This window comes from Periplaneta americana, chromosome 16 (assembly GCF_040183065.1).
Source record: "Periplaneta americana isolate PAMFEO1 chromosome 16, P.americana_PAMFEO1_priV1, whole genome shotgun sequence".
NCBI classification, from domain to species: domain Eukaryota; kingdom Metazoa; phylum Arthropoda; class Insecta; order Blattodea; family Blattidae; genus Periplaneta; species Periplaneta americana.
The window spans coordinates 188,719,481-188,738,438 of record NC_091132.1 but is presented as its reverse complement, the minus strand read 5'-3'; the positions used below and the strand labels follow the sequence as shown (position 1 = coordinate 188,738,438).

The window sequence follows — 18,958 nt, the reverse complement described above, 5'->3', positions numbered from 1 at the left end:
TACACGTTCAGTAACCGGTTTACTTAGCGTCTCATTAATTTTCTGCGTCATCTTCTAAATTAATTTGAGGGCTTCCGGCATCTTTTGCTCTGACTTTTCTAACAGTGTAATAGTTTCAGGTACAGTTTGAAAATGGGTTTGTACGAAAACCAAATTATTCGTCAGAACCTTCAAATCCAGAGCGTTTTCCTTTGCGTATTTGTTGGCATTCATTCTACAGTACTCCTATCCACTGTACGCTTTACCACTATACTCAGTACGCCGTTATGCGGATTTCCCACTGAATAGCTCTATTGGATCCGAAGTCTCGAAGCCTGATTATAACTTGTAGCTGAAAATAACAGGAAGCCTCATGCTTTACAGAAAACATGTGCTTTCCATCCACTATACGTAGATTAAAATGAGTTCCCTTTTCTGACTCTGCATTCAAACTAATTCATTTTTTTTTACTTCTCCTGAAAAATCACAATAATTGGACATGAGCGGTTTCTGCACCAAGTGATTCAATTAGGTATGTAGCTATTAGCGTCGTGCTTTGCAGGCACTATGTTCGGTTCAAGTTTGTCGAGTATGACGAAGTTCGATATTCACTGTTTGGTCTACACAAGGGACCTATCGTGCTTATCCCATCTAGTTACATAAATATACGCTGTCCTCTACTTCCGTCCCTTTACGTTTTAACCACTTAAGGGTATATGTACGTGAACGACCACAAATATTATCAGAAAATGCAGGCTCTAAATTTCTAAAATTTTATAAGGAAATGAACTCATAATTGGACAAAAATTACAAGGTACCACAACAAGACTTATTAGAACTTAAATATCTGATAAAAGTATAAAAAAAGGTTACTAATAACATTTTTTTAGAATTCACTTTTTATTTTAAATTAAACTTTCCAAATTTGAAAATTTTCACACATATTGTATTATTTCATAACTCCACAACCATTAGAAGTAGAATTTTGAAATTTTGTACACTGATTTGACATCAATTTATGTAAAAAGTAGACTACAATAATGTCCATTTCTTTGAAAATAGGAAAATTAGGTCACAAAACATTATGTAAATTTTAATATATTTTATATAGAACAAATTAAAAATTAATTGTATTAAAATAAACAACTCTACATGTCTGAGAGTAGTCTATTTTTCAGAAATAAGTGTTTATCACATGCAGGGAAAATATTAAAGGTGTCAGAGAGACCGTAACAATGTTATGGTTACCAAATGATGTAATTGCAATTTTTTTTTTCATACTTTGATATAACTGGTTTGAAAAATATTATTAGTAATATTTTTTTATACTTTTATCAGATATTTAAGTTTTAATAAATCTTGTTGTGGTACCTTGTAATTTTTGTCCAATTGTGAGTTTATTTTCTTATAAAATTTTAGAAATTTAGAGCCTGTATTTTCTAATAATATTTGTGATCGTTCACGTACATGTATCCTTAAGGATTTTAGTACAGATCTTGCGATTAGTTTTTCAAACAAATGAGATTAAGTTTGTAGTGCCTTGGTTGCTTCTCTCATGTTGGAACATTGCAGAACATTAGTCCCTACTATATCTGATCAAGCACCAAAACTGAAGTATAAAGTTTCAATATCTATATGATTAATGTTAAAAATATTCATCGCTGCAGAGTTAGTAGAATGGCTGAGGTAAAACAGGTGAAATCTATTAAGGAAAAAATTAATCTTCTACAAGTAATTGCTCCAGCAAAGACAGGAAGTGATAAATGTTGACGTAACAGGCCCCTCATCACAGTCCTATCGCGTTTCTCTCTTCAGAATCTCCATTAGAACTAATTGAAGTCCCGGCCTATTCTTGCATTGAAGTCTCCGTTATTAACGCAGGCTCGGTGGTACCTTTCTTTTATATCCGCAAAGCATTCTTCTGGTGCCGGGACTAGGCTGACGTCCGGATTTGCACCCCTGGGGGCTGCGCCCCGGATTCCGGCGGTAGCCCACAATCATCCGGCAACACAAAAAACGAACGTGGAATTTCACTCGGAGGAAAAAAGCCGCCAGCGAGGAGCTGGCTGGAGCCAGAAAGTGGCACAGCGCTCGATGCAGGTCACGGGGAAATTTTGTTTTTATTTACCTTTCGGTAAGTGTCCACTGTTGCCACTTCTCGTCGCCCGCGGCAGGGTTATCGGTTCAGTCCACAACCCCTGAGGGTTGGTCGCAAACCAAGATGTACCGTTCGTCGCGACGCACGCCTATCAGCGGACTGTCTGGTCTCTAGTTCGTGCGGTTCTTCCTTCCCGTCTTTCCTAATAGATCGCTTCTTTATATCTATTTCTTCCTTCCTGTGTTTACTATCATATTGCTTCCTTTGCCTTCCTATTTGCACTGTTTCGTGATGGTTATTTCGTTTTTAACTTTACCTCTCGTTTTCCTTCTCGATCCAATGTCCTTGTTTCGCTTATGATTTTACTTCCATTCTTTTTCCTACTCCTCCCACTTACAGACTTCACTTTTCTTTCTTTCTTTCTTTCTTTCTTTCTTTCTTCATTTTCTTATTTTCCTATTTTTTTAATTTTCCTTTTTTTTATTTTCTGTTGATTTTTTACAAATCTCTTATTTTTCAATTTTGTCTTGTCTTCTTCGTATTTCTTACATTTGTCATTCTTTTCTCTTTAATTGCTGTTTCCTTCCTTTCTGTTTCTTATTTTTTCTTTATCTCTCTCTCTCCTTTCTTCCATTCTTTTCTTCCTAATTTCTTTCTATCCTAATTTTGTCCTTCTTTTTTTCCTTCATTCTTTCTCTATTTTTCTTTCCTTTCTTCCTTTTTTTCCTTCCTAATTTCTTTATCTCCTAATTATTTATATTTCTTTCCTTTCCTTCTTTTATTTCTTTTTATTGTCTGTCTTTCTCTTTTCTTCCTTTTTCTTCTTTTCTTTCTTTACTTTTTCTTCCTTGTTTCCTTTCAATCTTCCTTTCGTTTTCTTCCTTTCCTATTTCTTTCTTTCGTCCTTCATTTCCTTTTTCTTTCTTTCTTCCTTATATTTTCCTTCTTTTCGTTTTCTTTCCTCTTCCCTTCTTTTTTCTTTCTCCCTTTCCTTTTTCTTCCTTTATTTTTCTTTCTTCATTTTCTTCTCTCTTTCTTTTTTCTTTCTTCCTTTCCTTTTTGTTCCTTTATTTTTTCCTTTTCTTCTTTTATTTCTTTTTATTATCTGTCTTTCTCTTTTCTTCCTTTGTTTTTTCTTCTTTCCTTTCTTTACTTTTTCTTCCTTGTTTCCTTTCAATCTTTCTTTCGTTTTCTTTCTTTCTTCCTTTCCTTTTTCTTTCTTTCTTCCTTATATTTTCCTTCTTTTCATTTTATTTCCGCTTCCTTTCTTCTTACTTTCTTTCCTTCTTCTTCCTTTATTTTTTCTTTCTCATTTTCTTCTTTTTTCTTTTTTCTTTTTTCTTTTTTCTTTCTTCCTCTCCTCTTTTCTTTCTTCCTTTCCTTGTTCTTCCTTTATTTTTTCATTTTCTTCTTTCTTTTTTTTCTTTCCTCCTTTCCTTCTTTCTTCCTTTCATTTCCTTTTTCTTCCTTTCTTCTTTTCCTTCTTTCCTTTTTCTTAAGTTCGTTTTTTTCTTTCTTTCTTTCTTTCTTTCCTTTTTTCCTTTCGTTTGTTTCTCTCTTTCATTCTTTCATTTTCTTTCTTTCTTCACTTATTTTTCTTTCCTTTCCTTACTTTCTTCCTTTCTTTTCCTTTCCTTTCGTTTCCTTTTTCCTTTCATTCTTTTCCCCCCTATTTATTTCTTCCTTTCTTTCTTTTTTTCTGTGTTCTTTTGTTTCTTTCGTTGTTTCTTTCTTCTTTTACTTCTTTTTTCGTTTCTACCCTTCTATCTCCCTTCGTTTCTTTTTCAGTGTTAGATCTTCCAGATTATTATAATTATATTTATCTGCTGCTTCTCACTTTCCGAGTTAGTGTAGCTACATAAATATCGCAACGGTGATAAACGATACTAGAAGTATCAGTGCTGTATCAGAGGGAATGAAAGCATGCCCTTTTATTGAAGTGTTTACGTTATAGGAACGGTGAAAGCATCGATAAAAGATAAATGCGATAAAAAAAAAAGATAATTTTTTTTAAGTTCTTGTGACCACAAATTAAAACTCGTGTTTATTGTACATCACCGTAATCGGTTATTATTAATGGATGTATTAACCTGGTTCATGATTTCTATTGACGATGGATATCAAAAAATTACTGGCTCTGTTGATATGCCAGCTGTTGGTGGGCGTCAGTGTGTTGTCCTAACCGAAGCTGTTGATAACGCTGCTGCAACAGCAAGGTTCGTATAAATAAATGATTGAATAAATAAATATATATATAAATAAATAAATATATAAATAAATAAATAAATATTGATCTATATATTCATATCCGGATGATACAGTAGTTATTTTCAGTGGTTTTTCTTGACAGGAAGCATATAGAAATGCTAATATAGGTGCTAACATTGTTAAAAAATGGCTTAATTCCAACTTCCTTTCTTTAAATATATCTAAATCAACTTTAGTTCCTTTTTCGTTAACAGCTGCCAGTGTTCAAAATTTAAAATTTACCGATAAATATAGACTAATAATACACAGTGAAAATTGTTTCGATCCCAAAAGTTGTAAATGTCCACCATTGAAAGAAGCCACGTATGTGAAATATCTGGGTATCATTATTGATCAGAATTTAAAATGGCCCCATCACATTACTTATCTTTGTAAGAGGCTTCGTAAAACAATTTATAAATTCGTTAATCTTCGATGCTACTTACCTATTAGAGTTCTACGAAATGTTTATTTGGCAATTATTCAGTCTATCATTCAATATGGTATAATTGTTTGGGGTGGAAGTACAAAAATTAATCTTAGTCCGTTAAATTTACTACAAAAACGAATAATTAAAATTTGTTTGAAGAAACGTTTCGATTATCCAACTAAATTAATTTATTCTGAATTTAATGTATTTAATATTGAACAAATTTATAAGTACACGCTGTTAAAATTTTATCATAAAAATCATAATAAGTTTGTATTACAGACACACAATTACGACACAAGACGAAATATTAATTCAACATTAGTAGAACCTAAATGTCTCACATCTGCTGGTCTAAAGCATAGCATAAATTTTGGCCCTCGGTTGTACAATGCTTTAACTAAATTACACCCAGAACTTCTAACATGTAACCCACTAACATATAACAAGAAAATTAGAAACGTGTTAATATCTTCAATTTGATTAAATAAATTTATAGCCTATGTGTATGAATTAATCAACCTATATTATGTTTGTATTCTATAATTTTGAAATATATATTAGTGCTACTTTTCACGTGCGATATTATTCTTCTCTAGTGTTAATATTATATTATATAATTCCATTGCCGCTGTAATTATATTTTAGTTCCTATTTTATTTTACTTATTTATTTTTATTATTATTTTTTTTTATTTTAATATTATATCTGAACTGCGACCGAGCACGAGCGCTGCTCATTCGGTCTCAAATTTTGTTAATACTACTGTATCTTTTTTTATATTGCTTGTATTATTTTATTTCTATTTCTCTTGTTTGTTTTGTAATTATATTCTTTATTCTGTATATTTAAATTTAAATAAATATTGAATATGCCATTACATCATGACATTTCAAATAAACCTTCCCATGCTGGCGATCAAGTGATTTTTGCGAACAGAGAATATGAATTACAAAAGAAAACTATGAACTGAATAAAATTACACAAAATGTATACCTAAAAATCTTTACAAATAAGCTAAGACAATAGCGTTCAAGTTAAAAATGTAATGAACGGTACCATCACTGAACAAGTCAATAATTTCTGTTATTCAGGCTGCATAATAAGTACTCGGAAAGAAAAAGACATAGATGGTATTAACCGTAAGGGAATTCTTTTCATAAAAACAAGTGGCGCCATTTTGACCACTATCGATAAATGTTTTAAGGCCTGAGCAAGACCGTCTCCAATACTCTGAGTTAATGAATCTCACGATAATAGAACACTTTGAGGTTTCTGTAATGTCGGTAGATCATCAACTTGGAAGGAAAACAATTCCATACTCTTAATTTCCTTTGTCACGTGATCATCAAGCTATACGATTTGATATGTACTCAGTAATTTCATTCTATATGGCTTTTGACTCCCCAATAAAACAGATTACTGTGCACTTAACTGCGGAATCCCGGCCAAACAAGTCACTCAACTGAGTGCGCTCCTAATATAATGGCAGTTGACATTGGACATCCTAACTTGGAGTCAGGCCACAAAGAGAAACATTGAAGGAAGAAGGTTCGGTCCGGTACTGTGGATTGAATTCGGCGTAGCTCAGTGGTCAGAGAGCTTGGTACGTAGAACCGAGAACCCGGGTTCGATCCCCGGCGTCGGAGCGAATTTTTCTCCCTAAATATTAATTGTCAATATTACAGATATTATTCTGTAGGACAAATTAATAAATCTATAAAATAAGATAATAGGTTTTGGCCTGAAAAAGAAAAGAAAAGTAGGAGGTTCTGGAAAAAAGATTATACTTTGAAATATCATTCTTCAGTGACAAACACGAGTATTAGGAATTGGCAAAAAAAAAAAGTAGCTTTTTGAAACAAACTAATCATTTATATAAAATGTGTTACCTTTACAAATTTGTAAAATCACTCACTCTATTGTGAAATAATATTCTTGTAAAGTACGCAAAATTCCATGTGTAAAAATTTGATACTCCTTGTAAAGTTGAACTTTACAAATTCAGATTGTGAAACAGGCGTTTTTGCATTAAAACACGCTTGTTATGACGCTGTAAATCGTGCACAATTGGTCTAATTTTGGCAGGAAAGGTTACCTAGCAACTAGTATTCCATGACGTCATCACCGCCTTCACAACACAATTTTATACAACGTACCTGTAAGAAAAAGCTTCAAAACAAGAACAAAATAGCATTGCCTTAAAAACGGTTGTTTTGCAACCATGCAATATAATATTTTGATTCATATACAGTACTCATATCTCTTACTTCCTTACGGTTTTTAAGAAACCTCTAGGTTCATTGCCGCCCTCACATAAGCCCGCCTGTGCTCCCTATCCCTATCCAGTCTCTATCATCATATTCCACCTCCCTCAACTCCATTTTAATATTATCTTCCTATCTACGTCTCGGCCTTCCCAAAGGTCTTTTTCCCTCCGGCCTCCCAACTAACACTCTATATGCATTTCTGGATTCGCCCATACGTGCTACATGCCCTGCCCATCTCAAACGTCTGGATTTAATGCTCCTAATTATGTCAGGTGAAGAATACAATGCGTGCAGTTCTGTGTTGTGTAACTTTCTCCATTCTCCTGTAACTCCAGTATTTTCCTAAGAACCTTATTCTCAAACACGCTTAATGTCTGTTTCTCTCTCAAAGTGAGAGTCCAAGTTTCACAACCATAAAAAACAACCGGTAATATAACTATTTTATAAATTCCAACGTTCAGCTTTTTTGACAGCAGACTAGATGACAGACGCTTCTTAACCGAATAATAATAGGCATTTCCCATATTATTTATTCTGCATTTAATTTCCTCCCGAGTATCATTTATATTTGTTAGTCTACTGTTGCTCCAAGATATTTGAATTTTTCCACCTCTTCGAAGGATAAATCTCCAATTTTTATATTTCCATTTCGTACAATATTCTGGTCACGAGACATAATCATATAGTTTGTCTTTTCGGGGTTTACTTCCAAACCTGTCGCTTTACTTGCTTCGTGTAAAATTCCCGTGTTTTCCCTAATCGTTTGTGGATGTTCTCCTAACATATTCACGTCATCCGCATAGACAAGCAGCTGATGTAACCCATTCAATTCCAAACCCTCTCTGTTATCCTGGACTTTCCTAATGGCATACTCTAGAGCAAAGTTAAAAAGTAAAGGTGATAGTGCATCTCCTTGCTTTAGCCCACAGTGAATTGGAAAAGCATCAGATAGAAACTGGCCTATACGGACTCTGCTGTACGTTTCACTGAGACACATTTTAATTAATCGAACTAGTTTCTTGGGAATACGAAATTCAATAAGAATATCATATGAAATATCTCTACTATGTCATAACATTTCATTTTGTAAATTTATAGTAGTGTTTTTAGGTATTTTAATGCTCTAATAGCATAAGACGGTGTATGTAACACGTGTATAATCTTCAGCATAAACACTCGTGAAACGTAACGTACGCGTGTAATAATTTCCAAGATTATATACTAGTTACATAAATTACTGCTAGAAGAATTGTAAATATTATGAAACAGTCCCTAAACGCAGAAGAGCAATAGGAAGATCCAGAAGAAAGCGGAAAATCTGTTGTAAATTTCCTGATTTCAATACAGGCCAATATGTCTAAACCGTGTTGTCGATGATGATTTATTTTTATCTATTTATCTATTCAATAAATCTTTCGTTCACCTCTCTTTATATCTCCGTTGCTTTTATTTGCGTTCTACAACGCAGTGACTGATAAGAAATGGACTTCCTCCTGAGGAAGTGGTGTCCATGTCATGATTAACGTCATTTCCGGATGAGATCAGAATTCTAGTTGGTGTGATCACTTGACGCTTTCCTTCTACACGTCCAACACATCTTTGAAGATGGACACCGTAGCGGTGAGTACATATTTGCACGTGGTCTTTCTGACGCCTTCAGTTTAGGTCGTGGATTCACATACTCCTCGATTCCACTTCTAGGACCATCTTCACAAATGAAGATCTTAAAATAGATACAAAATCTATTTCTAAAATGCCTTCATATTACCCGAATAATTTATACAGTTCGAAGAGATTAAAAGATGTATGTATGTATGTATGTATGTATGTATGTATGTATGTATGTATGTATGTATGTATGTATGTATGTATGTATGTATGTATGTATGTATGTATGTATGTATGTATTCACAGTGCAATGGGTATATACTCGGTGGCAGTGGTAACTAATTACACTCAATAATGACAATAATAAACACAATTAATAATAATACTAATAATTAATACTAACAATAATTTATAATTATAATAATAATAATAATAATAATAATAATAACAGGGAACATCCTAAATTAAATGAAGCACGATCACTTAAAATAACATTTAAAGTAAATCTAATTTGTATCTTAAACCTAAGTTCGAACTAAAACCCACGAGTATGATATGTTCATATCTGCACAAGTACCTTTCAACACTACACTCATTTCGCTGTCAACTCACTCACTGCACTGGAACTACGACACATTTCACTGATTCTATCCTGATTTCACTAACACTTCAAAAACATTTCACTGTTCAAATACTTTGCACTGCCACTATAAACTATAAAGCTTCACTGACAGGAATACGTTTCACTTACACAACACACTTCACTGATACAACACTTCAATAACAAAATATCATTTACACCCTTTAAATACTGTGTATAATTACCGTCTATTAGTAAAGTCCTTAAGCCTATTTTTAAATACATTTTTGGTTGTTGGTAAAGTCTTTAGTAAGTCTGCAGGTAAAGCATTCCAGTCCCTGATAGTACGATTGAGAAAAGAAAACTTTCCAGTGTCCGTCCTCTGTCTTCTTTCCGTCAGTTTATATGAGTTGTCATTCCTTGAAGAGTAATTTGGCGGCTGCAACCTATTTTTTATTTCTCTCCAGGCAGGCTCACCTCTGTATGTTTTGAACATTGCGTATAATCGAATTCGCGTTCTCCTGTCCGCGAGTGTGTCCCATTTTAATGGTGAATTTTTCCGACAACACTTGAGAGCCCGTTTTTGAATCTTTTCCAGTGTCTTAATATGTTCTAATCTGTAAGGATCCCAACATGCAGCACCATATTCCATTACTGGACGTACTAGTGATTTATATGCAATCCCTTTGGATTTATCAGAACCTTTTCTTAGTACCCTCATCACAAAAGTACTCTTATCACAAAAGTACCCTCATCACAAAAAACTAGATCATGCAGTAATCGTCCATTGCATGTCTTGCTTCATTCTGGCTTGACGTGTATCAAGATGACTTTGAAGCTGAAGTTCTTCGCATGCCGGAAGTTGGAAATCAGATTTATCGTGTGTCCTCATGTATGATCTTGGTACATGACATTAACGTGCTTCCGTCACACAAGTAAGCCAACAACATCAAATATTTTGTACGTCAAGATTACTTGTCACGAAAAAAAGGTCGAAAGGCTGTAACGGAGACACATCCTCAACGTCTTGTGGCTCGGGTGCTTGCAAATGAAATGACGGATTTTATTTATTAAATATTTCTACAAATTTCGCACAGTCATCTATAGTAGGAAAAATAAGTTGCAAAGGCCATAAGCCATACACTTACAACTGTCTTTCTCTTCTATTTCAAATTCTGCGCATCTCAACCCCAAGTTACCTGTCGTCTCGTCTTGTGTATTTATGCTCCAACTATAACCTAAATACTCGATCTCAGATCGCACATTGAGTATACCTCATCATAACACTTCCCGATACTATTCATCATTCACCGGTTCAATTTCTCGTCATTGGAACTCCCTACCTCATACCTTAACGGGCTGTCAGACATTTGTTAATTTCAAAACCCGTTTGTCAGCTAGATTGCTTAGACTGTGAGTTTTTCTAAAATTAATTTGTTCTAATATATGAAGGGTTCAGAGCCATAGTGGGCCAAGCGCCATTTATTAAAAACGGAGAAATCAAGGGTTAAAGATAAGTGAATATCATAGTTCAACGAAGATTGACATATCATTTAGTTTTAATGTGTATACTTTATATTACTTGCTATATGTTTCTATTGAATTATGGAATTAACTTAATTTTAACCCTTGTTTTCTACTTCTTCAGTAAATGGCGCTTGGCCCACTATGGTTCTGAACCCTTCATATCACTTTCATTTTTAATATATAAATTGCCTTTATTATTTTAACAATTACTTCAATTCACATTACTGTAATTGTTTAGTTCTTAGAATTACATGTAACTAAACTTGTTTTCATTGTGTTATTATTATTATTATTATTATTATTATTATTATTATTATTATTATGAACCCACACTTTCTGAAGTCGAAATTGCGATAGAAAATCTCAAAAAGTACAAGTCTCCAGGTAACGATCAAATTCCAGCAGAATTAATACAGGAGGGTGCAAGCGCATTTCTAGTGAAATTTATAAGCTTTTACTTATTATCTGGGAAAAGGAAATTGTACTAGAATAATGGAAGGAGTCCATAATCGTACCTATTTTTAAGAGGGAGGACAAGACTAACTGTAGTGACTTTCGAGGAATAACACTTTTGTTGACATCGTACAAAATTTTGTCCAATATTCTTTTGAGAAGATTAGCTCCATATGTAGATTAAATTATTGGGGATCATCAGTGTGGTTTTAGGCGTAATAGATCGACTATTGATCAGACTTTTTGTATTCGACAGATATTGAATAAAAAAATGGGAGTATAAGGGTACAGTACATCAGTTATTAATAGATTTCAAAAAGGCAATGACTGGGTTAAGAGAAGTGTTTGATATAATAATATTATTATTGAATTTGTTATTCCTAAGAAACTAGTTCTATTAATTAAAATGTGTCTCAGTGAAACTTACAGCAGAGTCCGTATAGGCCAGTTTCTATCTGATGATTTTCCAATTCACTGCGGCCTGAAGGAAGGAGATGCACTATCACCTTTACTTTTTAACTTCGCTCTATAATATGCCATTAAGAAAGTTCAGGAAAACGGAGAGGGTTTGGAGTTGAACGGGTTACATCAGCTTCTTATCTATCGGATGACGTGAATATGTTAGGGGAAAATCCACAAACGATTAGGGAAAACGCAGAAATTTAACTTGAAGGAAGTGAATCGATAGGTTTGCAAGTAAATCCCGAAAAGACAAAGTATATGATTATGTCTCGTGATCAGAACATAGTACGAAATGGAAATATAAAAATTGGAGATTTATCCTTCATGGAGGTGGAAAAATTCGAATATCTTGGAACAACAGTAAGAAATACAGATGACACTCGGGAGGAAATCAAACTCAGAATAAATATAGGAAATGCCTGTTAGTATTCGGTTGAGAAGCTTTTGTCATCCAGTCTCCTCTCAAAAAAGCTGAAAGTTAGAATTTATAAAACTGTTATATTACTGGTTGTTCTGTATGGTTGTGAAACTTGGATTCTCACTTTGAGAGAGGAACAGAGAATAAGGGTGTTTGAGAATGAGATTCTTAGGAAAATATTTGTGGCTAAGAGGGATGAAGTTACAGGAGAATGGAGAAAGTTACATAACGCAGAACTGCACGCATTGTATTCTTCACCTGAGATAATTAGGAACATTACATCAAGACGTTTGAGATGGGCAGGGCATGTAGCACGTATGGGCGAATCCAGAAATGCATATGGAGTGTTAGTTGGGAGGCCGGAAGGAAAAAGACCTTTGGGGAGGTCGAGACGTAGATGAGAGGATGATATTAATATTAACTGCAAACCCAGCATTCTCCAATGTTTCCTATTTTCTCCCTTCCTCTTTGTCTCCGCATATGATCAATGATTCTAATGTCGTCTATCATCTCATATCTTCTTCTGCCCCGAATTCTTCTCCGGTTCACCATTTCTTCCAGTGCATCCTTCAGTAGACAGTTTCTTCTCAAACAATTCCTTTTTCTCTCTGATCTGTTTTCAGCATCATTCCTCCTTCACTCACTCTTTCCAACACAGGTGTGTTTCTTATTCTATCTGTTCATTTCACACGCTCCTTTCTTCTCATATCCACATTTTAAATGCTTCTAGTCGTTTCCCTTCACTTCGTCGTAATGTCCATGTTTGTACACCGTACAATGACACAGTCCATACGGTGCACTTCAGTGTTTCTTCCTCAGTTCTTTCTGCAGAAGTACGCAGAAGATAGATGCTCCTTTTTCTATTACTGGCAGCAGCTCATGTTACTGCTTATAGTATACACCCAAATATTTGAAGCATGGAAATAGTAATAATAATAATAATAATAATAATAATAATAATAATAAATGGAAGTATCGTTTAGTTAGGACGATGTTCCCCTCAGTCGTTATAGCTGGCTTCGTAACCCGATTTCGCTCCCTACCATAGCTACTGAATTATATCACGATGCTGGATGGGCCCTGGCCCCATACACTGGCCAATTTTCATCTCAATACTATATGTAAAACATATTCTTGGAGATAGATAGTCGCTATTTGAAAGTTATAAATTCAGAGCTTCAAGAACTGCATAATAATCTTTCCAAAGGGGCTATATGCCAGTTTTTCAAATTTCATTTGATTCAGTCTTAGAGATGTAGCCTACACATTTTGACACGGAAATTGATTGCTATTCAGAGACTAAGTACCACCTGGGAATAGCTCTGGAATAATCTATGCGCTTCGTTTACACGAGTGCGTTTTACACAGAGAGATTGGAAACCCGGTCTTTGTAACAAGAAGAAAGAGCTCAAGCCATACAGATTTCGTAAGGAATATGTTGTCTCGTTAAGTACAGATACATCTTGCTACGACTTGATTTCATCATCGGACCTCGATGCTTAATATTACCCTTTGTGAATCTAGTGTAAACCCGAACGATACATAAATTCACGTTACAGGAGAGCGACCATTTTCCGTGTCAAAGGGTTTACATCCATATGAGCACATCATATTAAATGGATTCTGTCGAAGCCAAAAGATGGTGTTGGAGGTACCTCGATATGCATTTGACAGTGTGTTTTTCGTCAATAAGTTGCTTTTGGCACTTAGCTCCTTTGAAAATATAGGTTTTTCAACTCTAATGACTGACAATGGCCAAAAGTCATCCGGCTATCCCTCTAGATATCAGAGAGCCTGTATTGATGTCCATTTTAAATTACAAGTAGGTTATACCTCAATCCACATTCTTCGTGACTCTGGCGCATTGAACGCACAAGAACGTGTTCCGTCGTTCCATGTCTTTCGTGCCATATCACGGGTGTGGAACCAACTCCCGTCTAGATACACGATTCTGCAATCATTGCTACGAAGACGATTTACCTCTACGATAATATTCTACTAGACTTTGTAATAAATTGTTGGACGCTTATTAAAAGTCCTGAACCTGAACCTATATATGTCGCAGATCTTCTCACTTCACACACAAAAATCCCCTGTCCTTGTCCAGTGCTTGATGTGTTCCATTATAACGTAGAAGCAGATTAAAAATTGTCAACGTTATAATGTATTATTTAGGGAGATGAAATTTAGAAACCAAGTAAGTAATTTTTATTTAAAGGAATGCAATGCGTAGCAATAGTCTGAACAAACCAAACCTAACCTGTGACTGATCCTAGAACTTATGGAAATTCGCTTTCTATCTTTTTGTGTATCAAAAAGCTTATACTTATGCAAGGCATACCAAAAGCTTGAACAAACGAAACCTAATCTGTCACTGATTCCCGATCTTACGAAACTTCGCTTTTATTTGTTCCTAGACCTTACGAAAATTCACCTTCTCTCTATCTACCTACCTATCAAGAGTATACTTATGCAAGGCATACCAAAAGTCTGAATAAACGAAACCTAATCTGTCACTGATTCCCGATCTTACGAAACTTCGTTTTTATTTGTTCCTAGACCTTACGAAAATTCACCTTCTCTCTATCTGCCTATCTATCAGAAAGTGTATATTTATGCAAGGCATACCAAAACGTGAACAATAGAAATCTAACCTGTTTCTGATTCCCAATCTTACGAAACTTCGCTTCTTATTTGTTCCTAAACCTTACGAAAATTCACCTTCTCTCTATCTACCTACCTATCAAGAGTATACTTATGCAAGGCATACCAAAAGTCTGAACAAACGAAACCTAATCTGTCTCTGATTCCCGATCTTAACGAAACTTCGCTTTTATTTGTTTCTAGACCTTACGGAAATTCACCTTCTCTCTATCTACCTATCTGTCAAAACGAGTATACTTATGCAAGACATACTAAAACCTGAACAAACGAAATCTAACCTGTTACTGATTCTCGAGCTTAAGAAACTTCGCTTTCAATCTCTTCCTGGACCTTACGAAAGCTCGCTTTCTACCTACCTACCTACGTACCTACCTATAAAAAAGCGTATACTTATGCAAAACATATCAAAAGCCTGAACAAACCAAACGTCACTTCGTCTCGACCTTACGAAAACTCGCTATCTGCCTACCAGCGTGAAATTTTGGTAGCTAGTTGTAAGAGTAACGGAGTAAGAAGAGAAATTCCTCTGCTCTCATTTAGCCAATTCACTTATTCTGAACCTTTCATATCCGGGCCCTGACTTAGACCTTTAAAGGCTTGTCGCATATCAGGCACCGCACGTTTGTCCTTACTAAGCTACGTATACTGAAAAACAATCAGGTCTAGATTTACAAGCTTCGACCACTAGTTGCAGCAGAGTACTGCATTCCAGAAAGTATGCTTCAGGTGGCGGTGGCGTCGCTGCTACTGGTGGGGGCGGCAGGGGGCTGTCCGGCGCTCTGCAAGTGCTTCCCCGAGTACCTGGAATGCGGGAACCTGAGCCTCAGTTTGCTGCGGGCCGACATGTTCAAGGGTGCGGACGTGATGATGGTGCCCGAGCTCTACCTGGACCACAACAGCCTGCAGCAGCTCCCCACCGGGGTGTTCGCCCCCCTCCACCGCCTGCGCGTGCTCAGCATCAACTACAACTCTCTTGCGTCACTTCCGGTGGACGCGTTCACCGGGTTGAGAGCACTGGAGTACCTCCACCTGCGTGACAACCGCCTGCAGACGCTGCCGGAGGAAGTGTTCGCCTCGCAGGTTGAGCTGCTGTACCTGGACCTGCGCTACAACCTGCTGACGTCGCTGGGTGTCGCGACACTATCGCCTCTGCGCCGCCTGACGGCGCTGGTGCTGCGCGGTAACCCACTGTTCTGCGACTGCGCACTGAAACCCGCAGCAACCTGGGCGTCCGGCCGCGACATCGAATCGGACGGCGAGTGCGAAGCCCCCCCGGAGCGGCGAGGGTACTCCTGGGACGCCGACAACGACTGCGCCTTCCCGTGGCGCACCCTGGCGCTGGCGACGCTGGTCATCCCGGCGGGCTGCCTCGCAGCCGTAGTAGTCGCCGCGCTGTGCCGGAGGAAGCGGCGGATCCCGCAGCCCGTGTACGACGACGCGTGGGCGGAGCACCACTACGAGACCATTCCCGCCGAGAAGCGCTTCGACCAGCCCGAAGTAGCGCGATACGTGCCGGGCCCCTCGCACCCAAGTGATTTGCGTGCCGCGGCGTAAGAGTAGTGTTAGACGTCTGCGAGTCAGCTTGGTTGTAACCAAGGAACGGATTTTTAGGTGCTAAAAAGTTTAAAATATGTATTTTTATATAAGCTACTAAAATAGATAATTATTTTTTTAAATGTTTAAAATACTATATTTTGATTCAATATTACGTAATCAAACTAATCTTATATGTAAAGTAAATAGCTTTACTCTGCAATAAACCTGGATTCGTTAGTTTATAAAGGCTGCGTCAGAAAGAACGGATGGATTTCAAACTATCGATACGCAACGAGGAGAGAGATATGGTGAGGGGGACCACGACTGTTGGGTCAGCCGTAGAATGCAGTTTCAGTTGAGAATATGGTGTTGGTCTGGTGTACAACGTGCTTTCATCGTGGAGACATTTTTGAAAAATGAAGAGTCTGTGATCGCCACTCAGGACTCATTTCGACATCGGATGTCACGCTAGGATTCCAACTCGGAATACAATTTTGCGGTGGGTGGCTTCATTTCGTATCACAGGTTCAACATTAAAGAAGAAATCACCTGGACGAAATTCTATTGCACTGAGATTGTCCGAGGCTACGGTAAGATCTCGCGCCCTGCGACTTCTTTTTTGGGACCATTTGAAGGCGTAAGTTTGTAAACATTGATCACATACACTGGACGAACTGAAGACAGCGATTCGCGAAGAAATCGTGGCAATTGCACCAGCTATGACTGTGAAAGTGATGGCGATCAGAAAACGCCTCGATGCCTGTATTGAAAGCCAAGGACATCATATGGATAATGTTGTTTTCCATAAATAAACTGCATGTATTGGTGAATATGTTGATAACAATAAATTTTTGATTTGATGAATCTTTACAATTTTCTTGCCATGTGAAATCCATCCGTTCTTTCTGACGCACTCTGTATAAAGCAATATCAGATACAAGAAATGTTCTGCACAAATCTGCATTTGGAAGTTGAGATTGTGTAGAAAAAGCTGCTTCACCTAAAAGTACTTGTCTAGAGGTTGCACGTGCAGCTGTCTTGATATGCTTACTACCAACTAAATGCTGTGTGACGAGATTGTTGATCTGTTATTATACATTTCGTACATTTTTGACAGCATAGAACTTTCTCGTCGCTTGTACATATTCCTTTAAACGCAGCAACATATTCAGCAAACGAGAACTAACACTTGGCTTTATTCTTGACTCACGACTCACTTTCAGCAGATACCGTCTCAAATAATCAAGATAACAAGAGGCTCACAATGCCCACACACTAAAGTACTGATATTGTATTGTGTGTCTGTGCAACGTCATAGTTTACGGAGAGGGGAAGAGAGATGCAAAAGGTTGTAGTATTCTGTGAGAAGAAGTATGTTTAAACATTGAGGCAAGCAATGGACAGAGCATTGGAATGGAGGCAACCAGATATCTTTTGTTTTACTTTTTAGTACTCTGACGCCCACGACCTAGATATATAACACAACACATGTACCCCCGTGCAGTCAAGGTCGCGCCACGAGTGTGGTGCAATAGACAGAGCACTCACACAATCATGCAGTACGAAACACATTCACATTGTTTGCAGTTTATGTTTGAAATTAATTTTTTTTTTATTTTAAGTTTAAAAATAAAAGATTGTGCATATAACAGAAGTAACAACATTTATGTATTTATAGTGAAATAATTTAAAATATGTATTTACATAAATTGGTTGTAAAAATGTGTTTTTATGTATATAATATCATATAGGTACATAAACTTATGGCTTATTCTTCTAAATTTTAATCTTAATTGCAGAAGAAGAAATATTTATTTACCTAAAATCCGTTCCCTGGTCATAACCCCTTTGTAAATAGATTCTTTACATTCTAGTCCAGGTTATATCGAAAGTGCGTTTTACTGACAGCAGTCAGAAATGAAAGTGATGTATCTGTCTGCAAACTAAGTGAATGAATATTATACAGGGTGGACCGCTCAAATGTACCTAATTTCAGTTGTATGTGACTGGTGAACGGTTGAAGATAGAACCTTACGGTAACGTTTATATGAAAGGAAAACTCAACAAGTTTCGAATCCTGTCGGTAGATGGTGCGCAGACACGGTTTCTTTTCGTATATTGTGTCGAATGTCAAAATGGCGACACCGCAGATGAAAGTGCAAACTGTGTTGTGGTATGCGGAGTTTAAATCAATTGTTAGAGTTCAGAGGGAGTATCGGCGAGTGTTTAACCATGATGCTCCAACTGCTAAAAGCATTAAGAAGTGGCACGATACATTTTTAGCTACAGGATCGGTGTTGAAGAAGCGTGGTGGTGGTCGTAGAACATCCGACGAAATGGTTGCAAATGTTCAAGCCGCGTATGAGCGAAGCCTGGTGATTACACATTAGTAAAATAAACGCGTGTTCACTCCGCATAATGTACCATTATAACATTATACTGTGTTTATTTGAGACCTATAATCTTCGTAAATGACTTTCCTTTCTAAATATAAACTACATCCGCTCAGAATCTCTCACTGCGTTTCAGAAAATTGATGAAGTTAGCTTTCAATTAATTGATTGACCTATTTCCAAAACAACAAAAAAATAAACTCGCTATAACAGGGAATGTTCATTATCGCGCGAGGTAGAAAATTTGCAGCTTAGATTTCATATGATGCGCACCAGCAGACGGGTAAGAGACG

At 36.6% G+C, this 18,958-nt stretch overlaps 2 protein-coding genes across 2 annotated transcripts in view; one reads left to right on the top strand and one right to left on the bottom strand.

Moving 5' to 3' along the window:
• The window catches only part of LOC138692258 (serine proteinase stubble-like), a 230,119-nt gene that overhangs the window by 72,421 nt on the left and 138,740 nt on the right, over positions 1–18,958 (bottom strand). The window lies entirely within an intron of this gene.
• Positions 8,512–18,725, top strand: LOC138692259 (leucine-rich repeat-containing protein 55-like). The gene is made up of 2 exons (XM_069815419.1): positions 8,512–8,644; positions 15,463–18,725. The coding sequence occupies exons 1-2, from the start codon at positions 8,630–8,632 to the stop codon at positions 16,288–16,290; spliced, it is 843 nt and encodes a 280-aa protein (XP_069671520.1). The 5' UTR covers positions 8,512–8,629; the 3' UTR covers positions 16,291–18,725.